Here is a 19,556-nt window from a genome sequence, read left to right as displayed (position 1 = left end):
AACTATATTTGGGACTAGAGAAGGAGAGTAATTTTGAGGTGTGTGTTATATCATCCCATTGTGCCTTTATTTATAGCAGTAGGATAGGTTAAATCCTTACCCTAATAGGATTACAACTCTAATAGGATAATATCTATCCCTAGGGAATATTTCAAGATATCCCTAGATAAACAAGGATTTACACAATTACATTCCTAATCTAATAGGACTACAACACTCCCTCTTGAGTGTGTAAATACTCAAACAAAACTTCGCATCAGGTCTTTAGCAGTTGAGGTAGAATAGTTGATGAAGTCATCGGCACAATGGGAGAATGCGAGTCTCAAATTTAAAGAAAGCATGCATTGGTAGTAAAACTCACAAAACCTCGCTATGATAAAACCTAAGGTAGGTAAAAACTCATAGACTAAGGAAAAAAGTGAGAAGTATGCATAATTTCTAAAACAAACGTCAAACGGGACGAAAGTAATGAACTCAACGAAGTATGATCATCCTAGAATGGATGCCTCATCAAAACCTCGTTAGGTAGTAAAAACCCAGTGGGAAAAACGATACTAATCGTAAGAAAAAAAGTACATGAAGATCAAGTGAGTATGCTTCTAGATACTCCTCCTGAGTTAGACATAACTTCCAAATAAGAGAACTACAAGCAATTCAACTCAGATAATTTATGCATATCGATTTCTTAGATAAGCTTCTGAAAAGTAGACTTGGGCAATGACTTAGTGAAGAGATTAGCCAGGTTGTCTTGGGAACGGATTTGCTTGACTTCAATGTTCTAATGTTGTTGTTGCTGGTGAGAGTAAAAGAACTTTGGCGCTATATGCTTGGTGTTGTCTCCCTTAATGTATCTCTTCTTTAACTGCTCGATACATGCTGCATTGTCTTCAAAGATCGTCGTAGGAAGGTCAACAACGATAGAAAGACCACTAGTGCTTCGAATGTGTTCCATGAATGCTCTCAACCAAAAGCACTCATGCGAGGCTTCATGCAAGGTGAGAATCTCAGCATGGTTCAAAAAAGTTGCAACTGGCGTTTGCTTGGTAGACCTCCAAGATATTGCAGTGTCTCCAACGATAAAGAAATAGCCCGTTTAAGAACATGCCCTATGCAGATCAAACAGATAACCAGTATCTGCATAACCAACAAGGCGAGAATTAACCCGAGGACTAAGGGGGGGGCGGCTCCTCTCTAGGATTTATAGGTGTAAAACAAGCCTAAATCTGTCATACCCTTGAGGTAGCGAAAAATGTCTTCAACACCATTCCAGTATCTGCATGTAGGGCGTTGCTATATTTAGCCAAAAGATTAATAGCGAAGGAGATGTCGGGGTTAAGTGCATTGAGCCAAGTACAATAAAGCACCAATTGCACTTAGGTATAGAACTTTAGGCTCTAAAATCTCTTCCTCATCCTCTTTGGGATGGAAGGTATCTCTTTAAGCGTCTAGAGTCCAAACGACCATAAGAGTACTCAAAGGCTTTGCTTTATCCTCATTAAAATGTCGTAACACATTCTGGGTGTAGTTCGATTGATGTATTAGGATTCCATCTGAACAATGCTTGATCTCTAAGCCGAGATAATATTGAGTTTTCCTAAGATCTTTCATCTCAAATTCCGATTTCAAGTGAATGGTAACTAGTCAATGGAAGTCTTTCTGGAACTTTCATGTAGATTTTCATATCTAAATCCACGTAGAGAAATGCGGTTACCACATCCCTAAGCTGTATATTCAGTTTTTTGAAAACTAACAAACTGATAAGGTAACGGAATGTTATGAAGTCTATTACGGGGGAATCCGCCTCCTCGTAATCAATCTCAGGGTGTTAAGAGAAACCTCGCGCTACAGGGCGTGCTTTGTATCGCACTAGTTCATTCTTCTTATTACGCTTTCTCACGAAAACCCACTTGTAGCCCGTAGGCTTCACATGTGGTGGAGTATGAGCTACGATCCCAAACACCTTACATTTCGTAAGCGAATCAAGTTCTTGTTCACAGTTTGACCAATTGATTCTACGTCAACATTTATCAATAGAACATGGTTTAATGTCATCACTAAGCATGATGTTGATAGCAACTGTATACGTGAATGCATCATCAACAATCATCTTATTTCGATTCCAAACCTTATCTAATACTGTGTAATGGACTGAAATCTTGCAATTGACAGGAAGCTAATTTGTTTCATCTAAGACATTATCGTAATCTAAAATAACCTCATGCGTTGGAACAGATGAGTAAGCGGTGGTCAGATTCAGACTAGGGTCACTAGTTTATGTTGTTTTCCTTTTCCAGGCTTGTGAATCCTTTGAACTAAGGGGTATGTCACGCTTCAGGGTAGAAGTAGATGATTGGCAAGCCGTTAGTGTACTGGGCTGCATGGGAGGTGTGACCACCCTACCCTCGGGGATGGTCCGACCTTCCAGGGCAATGTTACGGTGTACGTTAAGTATGTCCATCCTTGCAAATGTGTTTGCAGCAGGTATATGTGATCTCGTCACCTTTGCTAGATCAGTAAAAGGATATAGCATGCTTTGAGCAATGTTCTGAAGATCTAGAATACATCACACTTCAAATTCAAACTGGGCAGTGCGGGGATCTAAATGAGACAAAGTGGGAGTAATCCACGACAATTCGCGACGTTCTACAGGAACGTTAGTCATCTTATCTCCCCTAATGACGGGAAGACTGTCTTATCGAAGTGACAATCCGTAAAACGTGCAGTAAAAAGATCTCATGTCAAGGGCTCTAAGTAGCAAATAATTGATGGTGAATCATAACCGACATAGATTCTCATTCTTCTTTGAGGACCCATTTTGGTACGTAGTGGCGGCGCTATTGGCACATAAACAATGCACCCAAACACACGTAAATGTGAGATGTCAGGCTCGTATCCAGTAACCAATTGTAACGGTGAATGAAGTTGGATAGCGGTGGACCTCTGGCGTACTAACATAGTTGCATGTACTATTGCATAAGCCTAGGCAAATACCGGCAATTCAGTTCACATAACCAAAGTTCGAGCTATCGTTTGAAGGCGCTTTGTAAAAGCTTTTGCCATGCCGTTTTAGGTGTGAACATTGGGTACATGATGTTCAACTTCAATCCTAACTGACATGCCATAATCATCAAAAGTCTGTAACGTAAACTCTCTAGCATTATCTAGTCGAATTGACTTAATCGGATAATCAAGGTAGTAAGCCCTAAGCTTAATTTGAGTTAGGAGTTTCGCAAATGCAGCGTTATGTGTGGACAATAAGCAGACGTGTGACCAACGTGTCGATGCATCAACCAACACCATGAAGAATTTAAATGGTCCGCATGTTGGTTGGATAGGTCCATAAATATCCTCTTTGAATCCTCTGAAGAAACTTAGGGGGGTCGTGAATAATCTTGTAGCAAAAGGTTAAATGTTCAACTTCCTCAAGGAGCATGCTTCGCATAATAGATGGCCAGGATAAAATTTTAGGTGATGCCCATGTGATACTTTAAGGATACGGTGCATAATATCTTATCCGGGATGTCCCATACAAATATGCCAAATTAGAAGAGTGCTCTAGAACCCAAACATAGGGCCGGCCACGTGGTGGGTCTCCATGGATTGAATGGTTGTTATGTACAACCCACTCAAGAAACATTCCAACTTCTCGTGAATACGCTTCTGGCCATATTCATAAGAAGTGATACAAAGAAATTCAGAACCATTCTTTTCAGTGGTTTCAACATGATATTGATTACCTCGAATATCTCTAAAGCTCAGCAATGTTCTTCCAGAATGTGGAGAATAAAGGGCCTCTTTTATGGTTAATTCAATATCATTAGACAGCATTAGACAGGGATTTCCGTATCATTCTATCAGGTTGGATGGGCCTGAGAGGGTTGTCAAATGTGCATTTTTAGGTATGAAGTTAGTCAAATAGTGTTGTTCACGCAAGATGGTGTGCGTGGTAGCATTATTAACCAGACAACTAACTTTCCCACTAGTCATACCTAGAAATAAATTAGTTGAATCGGTCACATGCATAAATATAATTCCATTCATTCAATTAATCAATCAAGAAATATTATCCATAATTCAAAACAACCCAAAACCAAACAAATAATTCCAAAGAATTAGAAAAATTGTCCAAAAATTGAACCATAAACCTAAAAAAAAATAGGGGGGTGGGTTTGGCCACACCTAGCGGGTTCAGCCACTAGGGGTGTAAAACACCTTAACATGCTTTAGAAAAATAAAACTTTATTCTTCAATGGGAGTAGATGCCTCTTGAAAATCGGAAACATCCATAGTTGTAGTAGCATCTTCGGAATGTTTCACATGCACAAAGTTAGTCTCACAACAAGAATGATACTTGGCAACAACCTTGGGGCTAGCTCAGCATATGCATGACCAATGATCATTTGATCCACAGTGGTAGCACATGTCCAGTTCAGTGGAAGCCGATTGAACGGTAGGTTTTCCCTTGTTCTTGAAGTTTGGGGCCTTAGGGGCAAAGGGTTGGCGCTTTTGGATCAAATTTGCTTCCCTGGGCAGGCCTCTACTTTGTTGACCTTGGGTCCATGGTAGGGCTTGCCGCCCATTTCCGCAGCCACAACAAGGTTTCCGTCGGTTGTGGCTGCTAGAATTTGTCACATGCGTTTTAGGCGGAGCGCTTAATGATTCTTCATCAAAAGTTGGTTCTACTTTTCCATGAGAAGTAAAATAGAGATCAAATCCAAAAATTAGGTGAACTTATGTGCCCTATATTGTTGCTGCAAGATACTATTGGTGGCATTGAAGGTCGAATAGGTCTTCTCTAGAAGATCCTCTTCAGTTAAGTTCTTTTCACAAAACTTAAGCAGTGATCAGATTCTACAAACTTTAGAGTTGTATTCATTCAAAGCATTGAAGGTCGAATAGGTCTTCTCCAGAAGATCTTATTCGGTTAAGTTTTCTTCACATAACTTAAGCAGTGATCGAATTCTATAAATTTTAGAGTTGTATTCATTCACAGACTTAAAGTCTTGGAAGCGTAAATGCTGCCAGTCGTGCCTTGCTTCAGGCAAGTAAATGTTTTATGGTGATCGAAGCAATCGACCAGAGCAACGAGGGTCATCCTCAACGAGGTACTTGGTCTGCAGTGCATCATGGATGTGTCTTCAGTTGAAGATCATAGCATTAGCTTTCTGAGCTTCATCGATTAGGTCATCAGTAGGTTCCTTGATGGTGGCTCAAAGACACTTTGCAGTAAGATGGAGCTTCACGTCTTGAACCCACTTTAGGTAGTTTCTACCAGATACTTCTAAAGCGGTGAAATCAAGTTTGTTCAAGTTTGACATGTCCCAAAAACAGAGGGTACAACAAAAACGTGGTTAGTCATATGGAAAGCCATAGACATACATTATAGAACATTCTGGTTCTATAGACATGTATTGGTTTAATTTAAGTATGAAAGCTATAGGTTTCATGTGGTAAGTTTTGAATGAAAACTTCGAGTTTCAAAGGCACTAAATTTGAAACTACAGGTTCAATTTAGTTATGAATATCTAGTTCATATATAGGGGTACCTGCAAGAACACAGAATACAGTATACAACTAAGTGTAATGAATTTATGGATTGCTTCAGGAACCCAAGTGTGAGTGCGTCGAGACTACGAAAGATAGTCAACGGTTCAAAGAAAAATAATAATTTATTGAATCGTTGATTGCCAAAAAGTGAGTTTCAGGCCAATAATTTTTTTATTAATTGTCAGATTAATGGACTACTAGTCACTTTAGTTAATTCAATGTATCGTAACCATGCAGGTTTGATCGTAGAAGCAAAATAATAACATTCGGGTTAATATTGGCGAGAATGCTAAAAAGATAGCATTGGATTCGAAAAATCATAGCCCAATATTAGTAGGTTGGTTGCCGTGTACGAGGCAAGGCCCTAAAAGGATTTAATGGGCCACGAGTTGGCTGCAAAGGCAGCCCAATCATGGATGCAGGCCACGAGCCGGTTCTGGGAAGGAACCCAGTAGCCCAAGCTGCTGGTTTTGAGCCAAAATGGCGCAGGGGGACACGGGCCCAACACATGTGCTGGCCTGGGGTATACGCAAGAAGCCTAGCTGCGTGCTGACTTCGATTTGGGGCAGTGGGAAACAAACCCAGCCATCTGGGTTAGCTTTAGCGATCGCAGGCTGTGATAGATGAGGAAGCCCAGCAAGCTAAGGCTTGTTGTAGGTGGACCAGATCTAGGACAAAGCTTAGCAAGCACAAGGCTTGCTGGCAGGTTAGGCCACGCTATAAAGGACGGCCCAGCAAGGCTGCAGGCCTGCTGATGGGCTCGGGACTTTAGGCCCGCGTAGAACCCAACCCAGGTCAAAGCCTGGTTGTTTGTGCAGGGGCAGCAAGCCCACAGGGCTGCTGCGAAGTGGTCCATGACATCGAAACGATACCGTCCTAGTGATGGCGTGGCTACGGGCCAGTCATGTCAGCTTGGCAGTGCGGCGTGGAGCTGCATCTCAACCATGAAAAATCCCAATTTTTTTTTTTTTTTTTTTCGAATTCTAGGGTTAACAATCCTAATTACTTCTAAATTATTTCGATGTTTTGACTCACAAATTCCACGTAGCATAATTGCGTATTGCATGAGCAAATATATATATTGACAAAATATATGAACACATATGCAATATATATAATTGAAAGGAAAAGATAAATATAGGGGGTTCATGCGTCATGGAAAATGTTTTCATGCTTCAAGGTCGTTTCAAATATCTTAATTTATTTTAAAAGAACTTGATTGGCAGAAAACGATTAAGCCTTTGATTGTGTAGAATAGCCTCCTCCACGATCCTTCAGTTCCTTGGCTTTTGGCAAGAGCGTGTTGATAACATGTTGTAGGCCTAATTTACTGAACTATACTTGGGACTAAAGAGGAGGGCTGGCGGCAAGAGAAAGATGAGAGAGACGTAATTATGAGGTGTGTTATATCACCTATTGTGCCTTTATTTATAGTAGTAAGATAGGTGAAATCCTTACTCTAATAGGATTACAACTCTAATAGGATAATACCTAACCCTAGGGAATATTTCAAGATATCCATAGATACACTAGGATTTACACAATCACATTCCTAATCTAATATGACTGCTACAAAAATGTTATTTTCGCACCCACTATTATTCCTAAAATAACATCTAATATATTGTCTCTTAAATAAAGTTAAATCCTTACTCTAATAGGACAATATATAACCCTACGAAATATTTCAAGATATCCCTAGATACACTAGGATTTACACAATCATATTCTTAATCTAATATGACTGCAACAAAAATGCTATTTTCGCACCGACTATTATTCCTAAAATAACATCTAATATATTGTCTCTTAAATAAAATAATATAAAAATAATAATAACGAGCAATTTACCGGGGGGTTGCCCATTCTAAAGACCATAGTTCACGCTATCTTTTCCAGTTTGTTGCTATTGGAGGAATTGGATAATCTGGTTCCAAGAACACCTGCATAAAAATGCAACTTAGTTAAAATAAAGGTTGCCTCTTGTTCTGGATTAAATTGTTCTTGAAGCCGTTTTTGTTATCGAAGGAATTGCCAGCTGAGACTCCATAACGGCCCAAAGGTGTGCGGCAATTGATTGGTGTGCCGACCATGGTGTTAGCACTGCTGCACTGCCCCCAATGGCTTCTGTGTAGAAGGCCTCCTATTCTGCATTAAATTGTTCTAGAAGCCGTTTTTTGCTCCTGTAAAGATTAACCACAGGCCAAATGGTTATTAGCTTTTTCTCCTAATTCCACACAATCCATGAGTGCAGCAGAAACAATACATGTACGGAATGAATGGTGATAAATAGTGATAGCCTGCATAGCAATTAGGTATAAAGTTGGTAATAGAGGAATTGTTATAAAGACGATCGATCATATCCTGGAGTCATGACAGAAACTAAAGTCGCCAAATTCACACACACACAAAAAAAAAAAAAAAAAAAAAAAAAGGAGATTATATCTGCTTTCCTGGTAGCAATTAGTCTATTAAACTATAGGATCATAAGATGGGCAATAGACATTACCTCGCCGGTAACAATTCTAACTTGTTTACAACAACTACAACAACGATAACAACAACAAAGCCTAGTAAGTGGGATCATTTGCTTGAGTTGCAAAACGTCACTGCGCTCAGTTTTGTGCCAAATCTTCCGTTAGCTCCAAGTACTTCATTTCTTTTCTTAGAGTCTCTATCCAAGTCTTCGTTGGATGTGTGGGCACACGAGAAAGAACAAGATTAAGAATGAAGATATCTTTGTATTGATGAATTATGAACAACATTAATATTGTCTACTATCTAAACGTATTAGTTGTCTACATTTTTTTGAAATTTTTTTCCCTTTTAAATTTCATCCCTCCTATCGATAATTCCTAAATTCGCTAACGCAAATGTATGATGATATAGAATTGGTGATACCGTATTTTCTAAAAAGTAAGACAATGCCGTTCTTTTCTCCAATAAAACATGTTTTGGTTTGGATTCTCCATAGAACACCGCCCCACCCCACATTGCATTTGATTTTATTAAGAGCCAGATCATATAAAACTGGAGGTTCTTATTCATCTCCAAATATTAATATATTTTCAAGTTTAGTATGCATCTTCTCGATTCGATTCCTTGAGTTGAGTTCATCCAACTTAGTCAATGACAGATTGCAATTGGAAATTAAACCAAATATAAACTGATTTGTACACTTGAATAATTAATTTCAAGGAAAATCGACAACCAGATATCAGAAGATAGATCTGATTCCATCTGTGTGAACAGATTCAACTCATAAGCAGAACAAAATCACATTGAATTATTTTGTAAGCCATGTTTTGCTGGCTTTCCAGCTCAAACGTAAAAGATTTCAGAAAACAAAATTTTTCATGCAAAATCAAAATCGCCATTCAAGGTCACTTGCATGTAAAAATTACCAGAAACTAAACTGAAAGATTACTCCTAAGGTGGCGCCACCCTCTCAAACATAGTAGCCGGTAAATGTAAAGCCCCTTCCTATGATCTCACCGCCGCAGAACCAGGCAAAGCATTCAACTCCAAAGAGAGCAGCAAGGCCAGCATTCTCCACATTCATCTCCTCCTTGCTTTTTATTGCGTTCTTGAGATAGCCAACTTCCTTCCAGAATGCTTCATAACGAACTGGAATACTGCAGAGAAAATTAGGAGGAGAAAGTTACGCAATTGTTTAAACAAATCAAGCGTTCGTGCATTTTCTAGCATCTATGTGCCAACAAGTTCAATGTGATTCAGTAACTAGGATGATGGAAAATGCAACAAAATCTCTGGTCTATTGAACAGAAGATAAACTCAACTGATTATTATCAAGATATATATTGATGTTGGATTTTCAGCGAAGAAGATATGATGCAACATCTTCTAACACACACAGTCATTGTCCTGCAGTTATCGTTTATCAATTTGAGGAGGCCTGTTTTAGCCAAATGTTTCTTAGTTAGCCACATTTCGTACCAAAAGAAAACACATAATTGTACAACCTTGTAGTCGTGAAAAGTAGCGACTGAAAATCATAATCTGACAATTTTAGAAAAATTAGTGCAAGATTGGATTCAGCGCGCGTTCCTGAATCCTATCCAAGATCACAAGGAAGATGGTGCTAGTACTACCAACAGCTGACTTGTCGGAACAAGAAATTTGCACTGACTTCGAAAGATGAAAAAGGAACAAGGGCAGAACCTGGCAAGACGAGTATAAAACAGTTGTTTTGCTAATGTTTGGCATTTCTCAATGGTGGGGGGCTCCTGGACATGGTGCTTGTTCTGCTCTACCATCTGCTTGTAATACGTTCCTCCATTCTTGACTAAAAAGTTCGACGCCTGAACCAGCTTTGGTGGAAACTTTGATGCCATGGATACGAACCTGAAACTAAAAACGGCGCATTAATTCAAACAACAGAAAAATGTACTCAACAACATCCTGACGATGCAAGACAAAAAGGAGAAACTTTGATCAATATTGCAGTCCAAAAATATCCAAATCCTTTGATCATGATCACCCACCCACACCAAACAAAAATACTTGAACTAGGACAATCAAATCTGGACAGCTTCTGCATCAATCAGACAAACTTCTACAAGTACTCAATCTTGTGCTCCAAGTTTCAAATCAAATTGAAGGATCGATCATTACGATTACTTTGTTAAGATTTTAAGCGAAACGATACATGGTTGAATGATCATCAGCATTAGTGATCTCAACATATCTAATATAATAAAATTAGTCAATAACACCATATCAACAGTGAGTAAAAACCCAGTTCAGCAGTCAGAGCTCAGCTAAATTAATTAAAAAAAAATAGTATGTTTAATTATATAAATATAAATATTGTTAAAGCACAGGAATTGAACCTAGATTTTTACACAACAAGAAAACAACACAGTCCGCATTGAACATCCAACGTAGAAAATTTAAGTTAATTCAAATTAGAATTACTAATAGGAAAATTAACGTGAATATATTGAGAGAGAAAACTGTTAAAACACCTTGAAATGTCTTTGGGATTTGGAGTGAAACAGAAGCCCTAAACGCCAGAGAAGAAGCTGATCACTTGGCTACTATTCCGAAATTTATACTGTAGTGTAATTGGATATTATTTTCTTTACTCTCTGGGCAAAGGAACACGTGGCAAAAAGAAAAGAAACTTTTTCTAATTTTCTTTGGAATTAAAATGTAAACTTTTTACTCAGTCAATAGGAGGAGAGTGGATTTCGACAAAAAAAAATAAAAAAGGGAGTGGTGAACTTATCCCATCCTTTTCCCTTTTCTTTAATTATTAATTATAACTTGACAAGTGGGTTGAGTTATGCACCCAACTCAGAAACTAACCTCTAAGCACGGCATGATTAGTCACGTAACAAGAGAAATAGAAAGAAACGTTTATGAGGTTATTACAAGTTATTTTTATTCGATGTGAAACGATCAAAGTCAGTGACACTCTTCCCCCTCGGTTACACGCACTCTACTTAGCTTCGATACCACTTGCCGTACACAGGAGGCTTGTCATTCAAGAAAAACAAATAGAACGACGCATGGTAACGAGCTCATTTGCTTCGTATATCAAAACTGAAGAGTTTGAGGCCTTGTCTCTAATGGAAGGGAAGCTAGTTAAATTTCACTTCAAGCACGACGTGAATACGAAGAAATCACTTCCAGCGGAATCCAACGGAGCAAAGGTTTAGAGCTGAATAACGTACAACGGAAATAAATTTAATAAAAAAAAAAAATTTTAAAAAAGGGGAACGAGGCTCATGCATTTCCAAAGAGAAGGCTACAGCAATTATTTGCTTTGCTTTAGTTTACAGAAAGTTGGAAAGCTACAACAAAAACAATAAACATTCTTAATGAAATTTCAAGCATGACAAAGAATCAATAAAAAAATGAACTACAAGTTTCAACACCTCTAATCCCACCATGATTGTTTCAGTAAGAATTAAAACCTAATGGCAAATATTGAACATCCTTTTTAGATTTGTTGTCGGAGAGCTGCTACAATCTCATTTTCTTCCCACTTCAACCCAACACAAATTTCCAGACATAACCCCCCACACATCTTCTCTTTTAAAGAAAATGCAGGAGAAAAAGATAAGAAATGGAAAAAAAAAAAAGGAAAACGGGGTTGGGAGGGGGAACAAACGGAGATGCTGCTCACCGGAGGAACAAAATCAAGTTGGTTCTTCCTTGTGAATTCTGTGACAGCCACTTCCGGACCTTGAGAATGAAACCATATGCAACAGGTTCAAGAAGCACCTTGAAGTGTCAGAATTAATGTGGCCTCCAATTGACTGGTTGGTGGGAAAGCGATGGAAACCTTCTCCAGCAGCAACCCAAAAAAGCTAGCCAAGAAAGTACGTTTCTTCTTGGACCGTGTTTATGCATAGTACATGTACAAGCTGTTAGCGGCGGCACAGGCTATTGAGTTCTCGTTCGGATGCCATGCCAAGTGCAGCAACTTTGTTGTGAAATCATAACAATTTCCATTTGCATCAACCCCGGGGCTTTCTGCTCCTGTGGTAGATTTTGTCGAGGTAGACAAATAATATTCTTTCAAGTAAATATACCAAAAACAGAAAGGCCAACAAGCCAAAGAATGTTGAGCACATTAAGTCCATGGTAAAATGGCAAAGAGAAAGCACTTACCACGCCTGACAACTCGTGTTATACTACTGCTCAGGGACCTGGAAGGCCTAGAAGGAGTCTGAACTTGTCGCCTAAAACAGCAGAAAATACATTATATAATCATCAACCTTATCCATAAAATAAACTCCCAGTCATGCTTCCTGATGTGTTTCGAGTTAAACATACCTCATTGGATTTTTGCTGGCTTCCAAGGTTGTTGCCTCAGTACTACCAGTGGCAGAACCAAATACACGGAATAGATTGCTGAGATCACATTAATAACATATTAACACAAGCCCAAATAATTTTTATAAAAATGACAGGAAACAGATACAAGGCACCAAAACAGACCTGTAAGAGCCAGTTGCCACCCGCAATCCATCACCACTCAGACAACACTCAAATTTATCGAAGATAGAATCGTTCTCATATAAATCACACAGCTGGATACATTTAAACAAGATAATCAGGCTTAAGCCCATTAAACTAGGCACAAATTACATGTTCACCTTTCGTCTGATGACAAGAATCTCACCTTAGGTCTTAAATATTCATGAACCTGGAAGGTTTGGACTGGACCTGAATCCATATTGATGTCCCATAACTGAAAAACATGTGAACCAGTTCAGATAAGAAAGCAGGGAGAAAAAGATCTCAACCTCACATCACAATATGGGAGAGCGAGACTTTTTAGTTTAAGCAGCTACAATTTGACAGAAATCTCCATGCAACTTCATCATCAGATATAATGCTGAAGTAGTTATTGAAACTATCTAAAAGCGCTACTCTCCTCAAATAATTAAGGAACCCCAGTTTAAGACATGCTTTGGACGTTTAATTTCCCTTTAAAATCATCATTTGTTTTTGCGAAAGAAGGTAGGAAAACAAATAACAAAATCTTCCAGACCGTCATGGCCAAGATTTCAACATCCAATAGCATCTACAGGGAAATAATTCAATCATAGTCTCATAAATCAAGAGAGTTCCATACACTTGTCAAGGAAATGGAAGGCTAAGACCTTATGTAGCTTTACAGCACCTAATGTCTATATAAAATACATCATTTTGCCACACTATGTTGCATTCAGGACGTTTAATATCCAAACATAATAGCATTACAGAGTTTTTATGATGAGATGAGCCAAGTGAAAAACCAACCAAAAAATAACAAACCTTAAGAGTCATGTAATCTCGGCTAAGTATATATCTTCCTTCCTTTCCGAACTTAATATCCGATATTGAAGCAATAATCTCTGTGAAAAATGATCTAGCACCAGGCGCCTCCGGTTCCTCAAATCTGCACACAAGATAATTTTAGTAAGAAATAATGTATTTTACAAAGAGAAACAACAAAAAATTATGTATCATAAGTGATGCTACTTTAACCAACGTATTGACAACAAATAGGATTGGCAATGGATCGGTTTGGGAACAGAAATGCTATATCTATCCCCATAACCACGAAAATTAACCATCGGGTATTATCCATAACCATACCCACCGGATAACAAATTCCCCATCGGTTAACGGTTATATCCATCTTTGTCAATACAAAAAATATATTCACCCAATTGACGCATGATAATTTAGTAAATATTAATTTTGTCATTAAATATTTGATGTATAAAATGATTTAATTAATGGATCTTGTGGAGCATAAAAATTAAAGCTAAACATTGATAACGTTGGTTGATCTTTGATATCTCCCATAAGTATTGAATTCTCATAGATTTTGATTCATATCAAAACTTTTGAACTTTGCCACAAAATGCAACTCACACGATGCAACTTTTGTATTCTCAAAGTGAGATTCAGTCAATAATAAATATACATACATACATACATATATATATATACACACACGTATTTTACACACACACATATTATATAATATTTTAATATTATATTATATATTATTCAGTTTGGGTACAGGTACGAATATGGATTGGAGACCTTATAACCATATCCAAAACCATAACCGAACAATATTTACGGTTTTTCCCTATACCCAAAATATACCCGAATTTTCATACCCAAATCCAATCCATTCGAACTGTTATTCATAGTTAGAGGATTTAACGGTTAAAATTGCCATCCCTAACAACAAACTCAGTACTGAAGAGAATAGAATTTCCCACTCTTTTTTAATAATAAACTGCAAGAAATAGGTGATCAAAACATATTATTCATCTCTCCAGTTTGCACTTAACACCTTTAGTCTTGTGTCCCCCTATGGTGGGCGGAATACAAGATGACAACAATAAAATAGAAAGGAAAATGCTTACAATTTAGCATGAGAATCACACAAGGCGGATTGGCGCAAATCAATGAGTCGAATGGAGCCCTTGGAACTGCTGTAGGCTAACGTATTACAATGGGTAGGGTGGAATTCTGCTGATGTTATCACCTCTGCAATAATACAAAATGGGCACTCAGAGTCATGCGAGTATTTTTGAACATCTAGCCAATAATCAGGGCCACAACAGTAACACCAGAAGAAATTAAAACCGTCCTTTATATTATACAGAGTCCAAATTGCAATTATTCCTGGCTAACTGAAAATTTGAATCTTCGAAAATCCCTCAGCTAGATGCACAAAGATGCACAGGTGGACACACATTTTGAATATTATGAACTTCAACCCAACTCCAAGCACCAGAAAAGTACTTTTTAAATGACTGAAACTTTTAACAACTTAAAATGTAAAGCAGAAGAAGAATATTTGACTACGACTGGGAATATGAATATATAATGAAGCTTACCGGTTAAATCTTCCATGTTTGCAGGCTTCACATCAACAATATTGAAACTTTGATTGCTAATTTCCAAGTTCCAAAGATTTATTCGCAGATCATCAGCCGAAATAAAAGTTTCACCATCACTAGGAAAAAATGTAAGAGAGAGTTGGCAAACATTCATCGCAGGATTCCAAAAGTAGGCAAACAAAGTATCTTAATTATGATATGCGAAAAGCCAATGATTATGGTTCTAATCAATTTTTACAGTTCAATTAAAAACTATTGACAATTACAAACAAGTTTTCCAGCTGCAGGAATTGGATAATGTTGTGCATGGTGAACTAAAAAATACGAACTGGCTATAAATTTTAGCAAGTTTAAAACAAGCATAAGGATTAAAACGTTTCATAAGAGTCGTAAGGCCCTGATAAACCCCAAAGTCAAATAGAAAGCTATATGTACTACTAATGGATGTCACAGACGTAAACTGAAGATACAATTTCAACAAAGAAATAGAGCCACCTGTTGTTTGAAATTGAATTGATATGATAATCATGAGCATGGGCATACACTCTTCGACATCTAGCGACTAGGCTAGTCTCATGGCTAGTTACCTACACAATCAAGTTTTAAAAGTTAGTTCGAGATGAAACTCAGAAAACAACCAAATGTTAAAGAACCCAAAGAAGGGGAGAAAGGTGTAAAAAAAGCCACAGTGTGCATTGAAGTGCCACGAGTAGAAGGTTTTAAACATCCCAACTAGCTGAGTACAAGGATAATAAGCTTAATGTGAACAATTTGAGTCTTCTGACCTCATTTAATAAAATCAACACTCACTAATACATACATGCACATAAAAGCGTATAGCGTATGTATTATTATATATCAGACATAACACTAAATGATCAAATGAAACAGCTTAACACAATGTGCTAAATTGCTAACATAAGAGACAAGAAGAAAATGATTGGGTTGAGTACTACCACCTGAGGCAATCGTAACAAGGGAATGCCTCCTGGTGGAAATGAAATATCATTGCTCAGACAACTGAATGATCTGTCTGGGCATCCTCCGTTTGCAAGAAACGTTTTAGGGCTACTCAAATTACTTGAACTAGCAAGACTGCCATTTCCTACAGCTTTTGAAGGATCCACATTCATTTCTGAAATTTTCTTCACCTTCTTTTCTTGGACCTGTTCAACACCCAACCAAATACAGCAAAAGAAATCAACGCATGTATGATGCGCACAATAATAATAATGTAGAGAAGATATTTGGATAAAATGTGTTATTTGTCATAATTTATTTTCAAGCTCCGAAAAATCTAATATACATGTACCAGATCACAGTTATATGAAGTACATCAACAAATTATATACACTTTTGAAAGCATTACATTGCAAAGTGACTATCTCTACAGCTAAGGTGAATATGACCTCCTCTTACATGCACAGACTGTTCAGTAATCGAGTGTTTCAATTTTCTCAGCAAGTCAAAGAGTAAGAAACCTACACCTATAGTACATAAGCTACCTAGCACCATGCATCTATTCAAAGTCCAGACAATTGCATGTACAATACATAGAGCTATAAGCTGGCAGTCCAAATGTTCAAGGTCCTCAAAACAGACCCCAAGTAAAAGAGCTGCATGTATTCTCGTTCAGATTATGACATATTATACCATAAACGTGTAAGCAGACACACAGGGCTAGGTAGTTCAAATGACAAATTGGGCACCGTTTCTCTCATGCTGTCACCCACAATTATAAAAATAATAATAATAATAATAATAATAATAATAATAATTAAACTGCTACAAGAGTGTTGCTTTCATACCTTCCAAAACTTAATTGTTTTATCATTAGTAGATAGAAGAAACAAGGCACCATTGGCTGTTTGGCACCATCTGATTTTGTTTATTTTCTCCTCTATTTCCAAACTCTTCAGATAGTCGAACTGACAAAAAGGATATGCTCAGTGTAAATACAACCAATTTCAGTACATCGACCAAAGGTAAATTAAATATGATGGTGTGGTGATGCATTTCTAACCGAAAAGAAAAGAATACCTCAGGTTCATGGCTCTGAAACTCTGTTTTGTAACGGAACTCAGGATGCCTACTAGTTGGATAATCCATCCTCTCCAAATCCCTTCTGGAGCCACCATGCTACACATTACAGCATTCAAATACAAGTTCAAATTGCAGAAAAAAGAAAAAAGTATGGCATATAAACATTGAAATAACAGAAAAGGCTTGCAAGTTAAGAAACACACATCTTTCAAATCTGTTCTCTCAAAGAGAACCACCCGGCCCCCACGGTCACCAGTAGCAAGATGGTCGCCACTTTTATCAAATTCAATAGCAGAAATAATGTCAACTGCAAACAAATAAAAAAAAACGATTAAGTAAGAAATCTTATTGTCGTCCTCCTGCTATTAAAAAAAAGAAACAATAAAGATTAATATGTAATGTAACTGGGAACAAGCCAAACACTAGAATTACACTTATCATAGTTCCTCTCACTTATAAACCTTTACAGGCCAATTCTCCTTCTAAATAGACACAAGAATCCATTCCTACCATGTCAATGTTGTGTGCCAGCCATGAACCTCAACTAATTAGGCTCTGCTATATGAATCGATTCTTACCCTTACCATCTGTCTTGTATTGCCTACGTACAATTCATTTATTGTTAACCATCTCAACCGTATTAGTCTTCCCATATAACTCTTTTTTCATTGATCCTTCAGCTCAATTAAAACCAAACCCTTAGGGTCTGTTTGCCATTTTTCTTTTCATCCCACTACAGCTACAACATTCATAATGCATCTATTCAGCCGTTTTAAAAATAAAGTATTATAGGGTCATAGTTTGGATCCAATCATCCATTTTGATCACAACACTATACTCATTTACAAGCACTTCTTCAAACTCTTGTTCATAGTTAGTAAACATATTAAGTTTTTCCAGTGTTCTCCAACAATAATGGTTTTAACATATAACAATCCAGAATTTGATTGGCACATGTTTAGCAAAATAAATGGTGAGGGTTCATGTATTGACTGCAACAATTAGAGTAGGGACATGGCATACTAGTATAACATGCCAATAAACCAATGCCTATGTCAAATTCTTCTTATGATCGATGAGTATTACTGTTGGATATGAAAATACTCCCAAATCGTTCATTTCCAACTGCATCACTAATCAAATTCTTCCAATACCTAATCCAGCCAATTAGTGGCAGCTCAACCTGAGTAACTGACCTTCTTACCACATAAGTAACCAATGTGTAAGTAACTACACAAAAATCTAGAGCACATTCAATAAATACACAAATTACTATAATGTGGTTACATTTTTCTCCTTAATAACATATAGATTCATGACAGACATATACAACTATTTAACCGATATAGGAAAGACAGCTAACCACTGGCGTTTGATTTAAGTCCTACAGCATCCAGCAGGCACAGAACAGTCCACAATCAAAACAATGAATGGACAACAACAATAATGCAAAACTATATGGCAAAAATCGGCATGTTAACAATTTAAAAGAACCATTTACACGACCAAACAAGTGAAAAGTTAACTAAAATCGCAAAGCGAAACCACCACTCACTTGACTAAGCTCAGTTCCACACTGTTTGTTCATCAATCCATAACATAAAAAATGCAACCTAAACTCACATGCACATCTCTCCACCAGTTTCAGACTCAAAGTTCACTCTTTTCCCCAAATCAGAGCAAAAACCCACAATCAAACACTAATGACTCAACGACCCAGATCCCGAAACACTAATTACTCAACGACCATGATCCGTAACAGATCAAAAACTCAAAAACTAGCCATGAATGCAACACTTGAACAAAAATATCGATTGGATCCAAAAGAGTCGTGAAAGTTTCGAACAAAATACCTTCCTGAACTTCTTCACCGGCTGTACGCTCGCCGAAGACCTGAGAGAATTTCCACTCCAGAGGCGGTGGAGGACCCCCTGGAGCTGCAGCGACGACCTCATCGCCAACGTTCATTTCTCAAACACAAGCAGAATCGAATCAACAACGGCCCAAATTACCCAAACCCCAAAATTTCCAGCAATCCAATCAGCGTATCGAAGATCGCTTTCCCGGTTTACAAGATCACAGACAGTAGTGCAAAATCCACATCCGAAAAACGAAATAAACAATCACAATGCTTTCTGGGTATTTTCCAATTCAACCATTTCAACACAATAACAACAAAAAGCCTCTCTCTTTCTATGTCCCCAGTACACAAGCTCCCTCTCTCGCTCTCTCTTCTCTCTCTCTCTCTAGAAGGAGAAAATTGGGATTTAAAATTAATTTTTGGAAGAGATTAAATATGACAAATCCTTCTTTTGGCTTCCGAGACAAAAAAAAAAAAACACACCTTCTTTTTTTCTCTGTTTCTAAGTCCTCTCTCAATTTTGGGCTTCTCTATTTGTGATAAGACCTGGTAAGGTGACAGATGGACGGTTGAGAGAGCTTGGTTGGGTTGTGCGACCTAAGGAGCACAAGGATAGTGAGAGTGGTGTGATTTGATTGGTTGGTGAGGAGGTGCAGTGTTTTAAGCAGGTGAGGTTAAGATTAAATAAGGGATTTGGGGGAAAATGTGAAAAAGAATTT

At 37.7% G+C, this 19,556-nt stretch overlaps 2 protein-coding genes across 4 annotated transcripts; both read right to left on the bottom strand.

Moving 5' to 3' along the window:
- Window positions 1-8,872: 8,872 nt before the first annotated feature.
- Window positions 8,873-9,908, bottom strand: LOC137739751 (uncharacterized). The gene is made up of 2 exons (XM_068479446.1): window positions 9,730-9,908; window positions 8,873-9,182 (listed from the first exon to the last, which is right to left on the bottom strand). The coding sequence occupies exons 1-2, from the start codon at window positions 9,900-9,902 to the stop codon at window positions 8,996-8,998; spliced, it is 360 nt and encodes a 119-aa protein (XP_068335547.1). The 5' UTR covers window positions 9,903-9,908; the 3' UTR covers window positions 8,873-8,995.
- A 1,356-nt stretch (window positions 9,909-11,264) lies between these two features.
- LOC137739750 (serine/threonine protein phosphatase 2A 55 kDa regulatory subunit B beta isoform) lies at window positions 11,265-19,247 on the bottom strand. Of its 3 annotated transcripts, none has more exons than XM_068479445.1 (14): window positions 18,830-19,247; window positions 17,180-17,283; window positions 16,974-17,072; window positions 16,742-16,861; window positions 15,890-16,099; window positions 15,429-15,520; window positions 14,931-15,049; window positions 14,454-14,577; window positions 13,342-13,465; window positions 12,704-12,772; window positions 12,520-12,611; window positions 12,355-12,432; window positions 12,190-12,260; window positions 11,265-12,051 (listed from the first exon to the last, which is right to left on the bottom strand). In XM_068479445.1, the coding sequence occupies exons 1-14, from the start codon at window positions 18,942-18,944 to the stop codon at window positions 11,921-11,923; spliced, it is 1,548 nt and encodes a 515-aa protein (XP_068335546.1). In that variant the 5' UTR covers window positions 18,945-19,247; the 3' UTR covers window positions 11,265-11,920. The 3 variants fall into 3 exon arrangements, with proteins under 3 accessions (XP_068335546.1, XP_068335544.1, XP_068335545.1); XM_068479443.1 differs by having other exon boundaries at window positions 11,266-12,057; window positions 18,830-19,244; XM_068479444.1 differs by having other exon boundaries at window positions 11,266-12,057; window positions 15,893-16,099; window positions 18,830-19,244.
- Window positions 19,248-19,556: the final 309 nt, after the last annotated feature.

The sequence above is a fragment of the Pyrus communis genome, chromosome 7 (assembly GCF_963583255.1).
Source record: "Pyrus communis chromosome 7, drPyrComm1.1, whole genome shotgun sequence".
NCBI classification, from domain to species: domain Eukaryota; kingdom Viridiplantae; phylum Streptophyta; class Magnoliopsida; order Rosales; family Rosaceae; genus Pyrus; species Pyrus communis.
Note: the sequence above shows the minus strand (reverse complement) of the source record. Positions and strands in the feature narration are given on the sequence as shown.

Bases quoted from the DNA above. Each gene is read 5' to 3' on its own strand.
- LOC137739751 (XM_068479446.1), bottom strand. From the start codon at position 9,902: ATGGCATCAAAGTTTCCACCAAAGCTGGTTCAGGCGTCGAACTTTTTA. The intron at 9,183-9,729 runs GTTCTGCCCTTG...TTTTCTCTGCAG, and splicing joins TTTTATACTCGTCTTGCCAG to TATTCCAGTTCGTTATGAAG.
- LOC137739750 (XM_068479443.1), bottom strand. From the start codon at position 18,944: ATGAACGTTGGCGATGAGGTCGTCGCTGCAGCTCCAGGGGGTCCTCCA. The intron at 15,521-15,889 runs GTAGTACTCAAC...TTGATTGTGTAG, and splicing joins TGTTACGATTGCCTCAGGTG to GTAACTAGCCATGAGACTAG. The intron at 12,261-12,354 runs GTATGTTTAACT...CTGCTGTTTTAG, and splicing joins GCCAGCAAAAATCCAATGAG to GCGACAAGTTCAGACTCCTT.